Source organism: Xenopus tropicalis, chromosome 7 (assembly GCF_000004195.4).
Source record: "Xenopus tropicalis strain Nigerian chromosome 7, UCB_Xtro_10.0, whole genome shotgun sequence".
NCBI classification, from domain to species: Eukaryota; Metazoa; Chordata; class Amphibia; order Anura; family Pipidae; genus Xenopus; species Xenopus tropicalis.
The window spans coordinates 36,165,413-36,174,101 of NC_030683.2; the positions used below are offsets into that span (position 1 = coordinate 36,165,413).

At 37.7% G+C, this 8,689-nt stretch overlaps 1 protein-coding gene across 1 annotated transcript; it reads left to right on the top strand.

The window, feature by feature from the left end:
- The first annotated feature begins 4,481 nt into the window (after positions 1–4,481).
- On the top strand, positions 4,482–7,107 carry LOC100487106 (interferon-induced protein with tetratricopeptide repeats 5-like). The gene is made up of 2 exons (XM_031906490.1): positions 4,482–4,492; positions 5,204–7,107. Exons 1-2 carry the CDS (start codon positions 4,482–4,484, stop codon positions 6,621–6,623), a joined length of 1,431 nt encoding a protein of 476 aa, XP_031762350.1. The 3' UTR covers positions 6,624–7,107.
- The last annotated feature ends 1,582 nt before the right edge of the window (positions 7,108–8,689 follow it).

Here is an 8,689-nt window from a genome sequence, read left to right on the forward strand (position 1 = left end):
ATCTATAATAATTTATAATCTATCCCCTACCCTAACAGATGGAGGGTAAGTTAACTCTTTCCCTCTGAAAAAGCTCATTGTGTGTTTGTATATTTGTTGTTGTTTTTTGCACTTACTATTTTTTTTTTTTTGTCATTGTTTTGTTCATTTATAGTAAGTTACAGTGGAGCCAATGTTGTGTATCAGTGCCAGTGTTATAGTGCCAGGGCCTGAATATCTGCCATCAGTAGCCACTGCTTCACTGTATATAATGTGCTGGGTTTGTAAATACGGACTGCGTCTCACTGTATATAATGGGGAGTCAGTACCCACTGCCTTTCTTGCTATAAAACTAACATAAACACATCTAAAGGGGTGGTTTACTTTTAAGTTAACCTTTAGTATGTTATGAAATGGCCTATTCCTAGCAACTTTGCAATTGGTCTTCCTAATTAATTTTTTTGAATAATTTGCCTCTGTTCTGCCTCTTTCCAGATTTCAAATGGGGGCCAAAAATATTGCTCTGTGAGGCTACAATTTTATTATTATTATAATTTTGTATTACTTATTTTTCCAAGTAGGCCCCTTAACTATTCATATTCCCATCTCTTGTTTAAACCACTACCCAGTTGCTAGGGTAAATAAGACCCTAGCAACCAGATAGCTGCTGAAATACCAAATGGAGACCTGCTGAACAAAAAGCTAAATAACTGAAAAACCATTAAAAATAAAAGTGAATTCGAACTAGCCCTTGAAGCTAACTGATCACAAACACAAATGTTTGCAGATCCCCTCACAGAAGTGCACGTATGAATACTTTTACATCCTAAACATTTTAGGGTAAAAAAAAGCACCCCCCGCACTTTTGTACAGTATCCCTGGGAGTCAGTGGGAACGGCAAGAGGTAGTTGGGAGGTTAATTTTTTACACGAGCAGCAAATCCACTAAGTGTCACATTAGCTGTAGGTCAGTCTGTGTATGGGCCATCTTTAGCCTCCCCAAACAAAAAAGTCACCCTCCGCCTATGGCAGTGATCATTACATATCTTTTTGGCACAAGGCTCATATGGAATCATGTATATATTTTGGCAATTCATGTGTTGTCCTAATATCAGGAACTGCCCTTACTCAAATATTATTCCTGTGGGCGCTATCTTCTAAATCTGCTATCTAAGTGATTAGGTGTTACCTCTTTCTCTAGTTGGTTACGTGTATCTATAAATTTGTTGTGAGCATCTGCAAATGTACCATTCCTGGTTTCTGAGTTGCTCACTTGCCCTTGGGATTTTCTGGAACAAGTCTCTGCTGGTAGCAAATTATTTTCTGTGGTAAGACTTGTTTTCTTTTATGGCCGATGCTGTATAGTTGTTATTATCATTGTCAGTCACTCTGTGTACAGTCAGTAGGCACTACAGAGTTCTGCTGTTTACTCTGCCATTGCTTGGCTCTCTCGCCTTTAATTAATGCATTTATACATTTCTCTTTTTATTTTCACTTTTTAGTAAAATTGTATCATTTTAAGCCTAAAATAATTAATGGCAATGTAATTAAATATTCTATGAATATTATGAGATACAGGATCACTAAATAACAATAAATTCTTCAGCAGGATTAAAATAAATCTATGGAGAGAAACTTGTGCTGCTCTGGTACATGACGAAACTGTATGGGGGGGACCAGCAATTTTTATTGTTTCCCCAGAATAGAGTGATCTGCTTTCTGCTACTGACTTACATGAGTTGGTGTTGTCATTAAGTGTAATTTTTATGGATGAATTTATCTTTTACAATACCCAAGCCAAGGTCAGAGTGACATGGGAGCCCATAGCAGTAGAGGAAGACTAAGCCCCCAGTCTGGGGAGGAAAGGGGGTTAAATAAAGAAGCCTTTGACTATTGGTGAAATACTTAAGCTAATGTTAGATGTCACACGACATGATGTGTTCCACCTGCATTCAGCACTTGGATGCCCCTGTGTCAGTACAGGTATGGGATCCATTATCCGGAAACCCATTAACCAGAAAGTTCCAAAATACGGAAAGGCCATCTCCCATAGACTCCATTACAAGAAAATAATTATAATTTTAAAAAATAATTTCCTTTTTCTCTGTAATAATAAAACGGTATCTTGTAATTGATCCCAACTAAGATATAATTAATCCTTATTGGAGGCAAAACGATCCTATTGGGTTTTATATAATTGTTAAATGACGTTTTAGTAGACTTAAGGTGTGGAGATCCAAATTATGGAAAGATCCCTTATCCGGAAAACCCCAGGTCCCAAGCATTCTGGAAAACAGGTCCCATACCTGTACAAGCTCATAGAATGCAGGAGAAATCCACCTCAGGAGAACACAGGGTGAAATGCTCATGTGTATGAACTGCAGTTTAGCAACAGGTAAAAGGCAGAAGGTTGGTCACCTCCAATCTACAAAACAACAATTACTAACAAAAACAATTGTTTTACAGTGTAATTTGCCCTTTGTATTTGTATCTACATCCCACCAACTGCTTTATATGCCACAGCACCCAACGCCTGTATATGCCTAGGTGCCGGACAGTGTTCTCAGGCCCGGATTTGTGGAGAGGCCACAAAGGCCCGGGCCTAGGGTGGCAGAAACCTGGGGGCGGCATGCCGCCCCGCCGCACTAAAATCTTTTAAAATTTTTGTTCACATACGGAGCAATGGGGACTTCTCCCCACTGCTCCATATGCAACTTTGGCCGACCGCGCATGCGTGCACGCAACCCTACACCCCCCGCGCTCTTCGCGCATGCTCTTCACACGCATTGCGCATGCGCACTCGGGGGGAGGGGGGCGTGCGACTGGGGGCGGTCTAGGGGCGGCCGGTTTAGAAATCCGGCCCTGAGTGTTCTCTTAAATCAGCTTGCTCTAAACACACAAACAAACACATGACAGGACGACATATCACATTTTTATTACAGTAGTTTGTATAGGTCCAATAGAAGCTTATACAAACCCTTCAGCTCTATAAGAAAACTAAAAGAAAGATTTATCTGACTTCGGTAAATGTTGTTTAGAAATTTCCAAGAGGAACTTTCTTTTCGATTCTATTTCATAATAGAAAAAAGGGATTCTCTTTGCTGGTTGACAATGCTGCTTGTAATGAGCCCCAGTCTTTGTTTCTCCTTCTTTGCCATAAGGAACTAATGGGTCAAAAAGTGGCACACTCTAGAAATGATGGGAGAGTGGGTCAGAAAGCCTAGATTCACAGAGTTATATTGTAATTCTTTTTGTGTTCTAAAACTCAGAGAGGCCCCGTGATAGCATTGTTTGCTTATAAGGGACTCGTGGGAGCCAAGGATTGGACCTTTGGGATACACAGCTGTGGAAATCTGCTGGAAACATTCGAAACACCATGAGGTAACTATATTTGCCAGTAAATGTACCATTCCCACTTATTAAAAAATATGGTGCTGTCAGATTTACCAAATTCTATTCTGCTCTGAAATGATACAAGGTTTTCTAATCCATAATCCCCATTAATTAGCATTGTGTTAAATGGAGGAATCAAGATTCATTTGGGTGTTAGAGCCCAGTACTGCAAATAGATAGGGCACAGGTGCACAATGTACTACATTTAAAGGGGTTTTTCACCTTGAAATTAATTTTTAATATGATATAGAGCAGCGGTTCTCAACCTGTGGGTCACGACCCCTTTGGGGTTTGCCTAAGACCATCGGAAAACACATATTTCCGATGGTCTTAGGAATCATTTTATGGTTGGGGGTCATCACAACATAAGAAGGTCGCGGCATTAGGAAGATTGAGAACCGCTGATCTAGAGAGTGCTACAATTTGCAATTAATCTTCAGGGGCCCCCTTGCCCCTCCATGTTTTTTGTTTCAGAGGGGGCCAAGAGGGGGCGCTCTATTCCAATTCCACAGTTTTGAATTTCAGCAGCTTTCTGGTTGCTAGGGTCCAATTTAACCTAGCAACCAGGCAGTGATTTGAATGGGAGACAGGAATATAAATAGAGGAGGGCCTAAATAGCAAGACAAGTAATAAAACGTTATAATAACAATAACATTGTAGCCTAACAGAGCAATATTTTTTTGCGCTGCAGGGTCAGTGACCCCCATGTAAAAGCTGGAAAGATTTAGAATAGGAAGGCAAATAATTAAAAAACTATAAAAAAGTTGATAATAATAGGTTGTTCTATAACATATTAAAAGTTAACCTGCAACTTTTTGCACTAGCACAGCTATACAAAGCAGCAATCAGCAATTACTTTTGATCAGTCTACTACAAGTTAGAAAATTATAGCAAAGGTTTTATTGGTTGCCATGAGTAACTGCACAAGTGACATTTAGCCCCTGTATTAGCAAATTAGAATTTAGAGCTCACCACTGAAAAACTCACAAACGTTTGATTCATTAATATGGGATTTTTAGAAGCCTGTTTATTGATGGGGGAAAGATTTTACCATTTGATAAATATGTTTTTAAAAATCCCATCTTCCCACCTTCTAAAAATGCCATAAGAATGAATAGGAAGTAAGCTCTAAACTCAACATTGTGAGAAATCTGCCTTTAATTGTCTCTTACATGACCAGCTGCAATCTTTGTAGCTATTATTACTGTACCCAGAAAATGTCCATGATAATATACAATATATAATACATGATTATTATGTTTAGATTGCTATAATCCTTTTCTACATGATATCTGACATGGTTATTATTTATTCAGACTGCACTCCAGTATATTCAGGGTGCCAGGGTCATGCAAACCTGGAAAGCTTGTACAGTAGTAGTGGGTGAGACTGTGAAACCTAATACAGAATTGTAGGGGTAACAAAGATACACCTTGGCATGGGTGGCACTAAGAATATAAAATAATTAATTACTTAACCATAAAATATAAATAAATGTAAACACTTTTTACATGAATAAATAATAAAAGGAGATCTAATACAACAATGTACATATATATTGGATTTATAATCCGTATGGGTGACACTATTTTCCTAAAGTATCCCCTTGGATGGGAAACAGCTCTCATGTAGCAGGCACTAAGCAAAATATTTACACTATATAACAATTTTTGTGGGATATTATTAAATATTATACATGCTACCCATCAACTGTAAAGTTTCTGTACTTTGTTATAAAATTGCTTATTATATATGAAAGAATACACACACTATTTTTACATAAAACAACTGACAAACAATTTACATATAACAATTGAATATTATTTTTCCAGTGACGTAGTAGAAAATTCGTTACAGAACCATCTGCTTAAACTGGAATGCCATTTCACATGGACTTTTTTCAAAGAAGAGTTTGATATTGACAATATAGAAGAAAGGCTTCATGATCAAATAGCATTTTTACCTTCTACACACAGACATAGGCTTCATAATTTATTGGCCTATACAAGTTATTTGAAAGGAGACAACCAAGAAGCAATCAGACAGCTTCAGAAAGCAGAAGAGCTCCTGCAAGGAACACAGACTGCTCATCTGGATATCAAAAGAGCCGTGACCTACAGTAATTATGCCTGGCTGTACTACCATTCCAACCAGTTCAGCAAAGCTCAGTCTTACATAGAAAGGGTGGAAGCCATTTGCAAGAAATTTGAGTCTTCTCCAGAACATGATATTCTTCTCACTGAGAGATATGGAGAACAGGCCTGGGCTTTGTTAACATTATATGGGAAGTACTGTGAAAGAGCTAAAGAGTGTTTTGAGAAAGCGCTAGTGCTAGATCCTGACAATCCTGAGCTCAACTCAGGATATGCCATAGTGATGTATCGCTTAGAAAGTCAAGATTTAATACTTTATGAGACGAGTAAATATAAATCTATAGAGTTTTTGAAACGTGCTGTGACATTAAATGAAAATGATACTGTGATTAAGGCTCTTCTTTCCCTGAGATATCAAAGTTTGGGTCAAGCTGAGGAGGGAGGAAAGATTATGGAGGAGGCTCTCAGACAAACTCCAGACTCCCCATATTTACTTCGATATGCTGCCAAATTTTACAGAAATGAAGGAAAGATTGATGTTGCTATTACCATTCTGAAAAAAGCTCTAAACCAAACTCCCGCTTCAGGTTCTCTTCACCACCAGATTGGGATTTGTTACAGAGAAAAGATGAAATCGTTAATGAAATCTGCCAGGAATGCCTATACACGGAACACAGAGGAGGCAATTTTTCATTTTGAAAAAGCTGTTGAACATAAACAATTTTTTGTTGAGGCATATATTGATTTGGCCAGGATGTATGGCAGAGCAAATCAATTTGATAAAGCAGAAGATACTTTTCAAAAAGTGCTAAGTCTGAGAAATCTAACCTGGGAAGACAAACAAGAGATTCACTTTGGTTATGCGCTTTTTCAGCAACAAGCAGCTAGATCTGAATCTGAAGCCATAAGGCATTACAAGGAAGTAATAAGGATACCGAATAAAACAAAGTTTAGAGCTTTTTCTAATAATAATTTAAAACAGTTGGCTGAACAAAACATAAAAAAAACCCCATCAGATCCAACTGGATTTAGACTATTAGGGTTCATTCACCAGCTGGATGCAATTGATTACTATGAGAAATCAGTGGAACTTGATCCAGACAATAAGGACATTTTAAGTGCACTGAGTTGCATGAAATGCAGTTTGAGTAAAGCCTGAAGCTAAAAACATATTTTGAATATCCCCCAGACCATGTTGTGTAGTATGAATGTACTGTAAATAACAGATTTATTTAGCAGAAGTAATATAATATGCAGAAAGCTTGTCACCACATCTTTTTAGTCAGTTTGTGATTTCCTTATGTGATATGTATGTAAGCGTAAGGATTAGGTGTTAAAAAATAGTTTAGGTGTATATTAAAACAGGTAACCAGTAAATGCTAATTGGGGGCTGAGGGGGTTACAAGAACTGGTGTAACGGAGACTATTACAGATACAGAAAGACTAAAATAAAAGGCCATACTGTAAGGTGTCATGGTGTAAAACCAGTATAACTGTAGTTATATAACTTTACATATGATGATGTTAGACAGGTGGAAAGAAGCAGTTTTCTTTTGCAGATTACATTACATGTATGGAAATATTCTGTATGTTTGTATTCCCCTTTTTTGCTGTCAAATAATCTGACGAGACTTTCCTGTTAAAGGAACAGTAACACCAAAAAATGAAAGAGCTTTAAAGTAATAAAAATATAATGCACTGTTGCCCTGCACTGGTAAAACTGGTGTGTTTGCTACAGTAACTCTACTATAATTTATATAATAAGCTGCTGTGTAGCCACGGGGGCAGCCATTCAAGCTGGAAAAAAGGAGAAAAGGCACAGGTTACATAGCAGATAACAGATAAGTTCTGTAGAATACAATAGTGTTTTATCTGTTATCTGCTATGTGCCTGTGCCTTTTCTCCTTTGAATGGCTGCCTCCATGGCTACATAGCAGCTTATTTATATAAATTATAGTAGTCTTTCTGAAGTAAACACACAACTTTTACCAGTGCAGGGCAGCAGCACATTATATTTTAGTTACTTTTATACACTTTCATTTTTTGGTGTTACTGTTCCTTTAAGAACTTAGATAGAATTTTACAAATATCATCATATATAACTAGCCCCTGATTGGGCACAAACAAGTTGCTGATTAATGAAAGAATTAATTAATATAAGCAATCTATTTATCGCATATTAAATACAGAATGTTATTAGCACAGCATTATAAATGATTTATGAAGAAGATATCAGATTTGATTATGAACTATCACTATGTATTTATCCATTTGTTTAAATCACTGTAATTCTAATTGCTGGAAGATTTTACCTCAATAATTGTAATAAAGGCTTATAAAAATGTAAACCAGTTTAAGAAAATCAACTAGCTTAAATGTGTGGTAGCCCAGAGTGACGTGCAGTAGTGATGTGTGGATCGGTCCACTTTACGTTGCAGACAAATTTGCAAAATGTGGAAACAAATTTACGTAACACATTAAAGTCAGTGGGTGTTTTTTTCTCACTCCAAATGCAGTGAAGTGAATGGGCATTTATCCTGCGTTTTTTTGCAGCGAAAATATTTGTGGCAGTTTTTTGTTCTGGTTCCAGAAAAAAAATTCCAATTTTGCTGAAAACTCATGCCTACATGCCATCCCATCAGCAAGAAAGTAAATCGCAGGTGGGATGGCATACGCATCACTTCGGTTTCCCAAAGTCCCCCAAAGTTTCCTTGAGAGGCAACTTCAGTAAAACGAAGTGACGCATATGCAATCCTACCGGCGATTTACACTCTTGCTGGAGGAATGGCATGTCAGGGAGAGTAGTCACCTGCGGTAATGCAGATATATCACGGGCGACTAATCTCCACGTGTGCCACTGCCCTTAAAATCATGTCACTTTACCGTTCTGGACAACTGAACATGAATTTTTCCTGTTTCTTTTTTTGAAATTTTTAATTCTTCGTAGGGTTCAGATTTAATTCAGTATTGATTTATATATATACACATGTCTGGCTACCATACGGTCATGCAGAGACTAGGGAACACCAGTCACCATGCAAGGTGGGCTACTGTATTACTTTATGCATCCATCGCCTATTTAACACCTATGCAAATCAGCTCCATTGTTTTATAAAACATGCTGCATTTTACTATTGTATTCTGTAAAGCAGTGATCCCCAACCAGTAGCTCGTGAGCGACATGTTACTCACCAACCCCTCTGATGTTGCTCCCAGTGGCCTCAA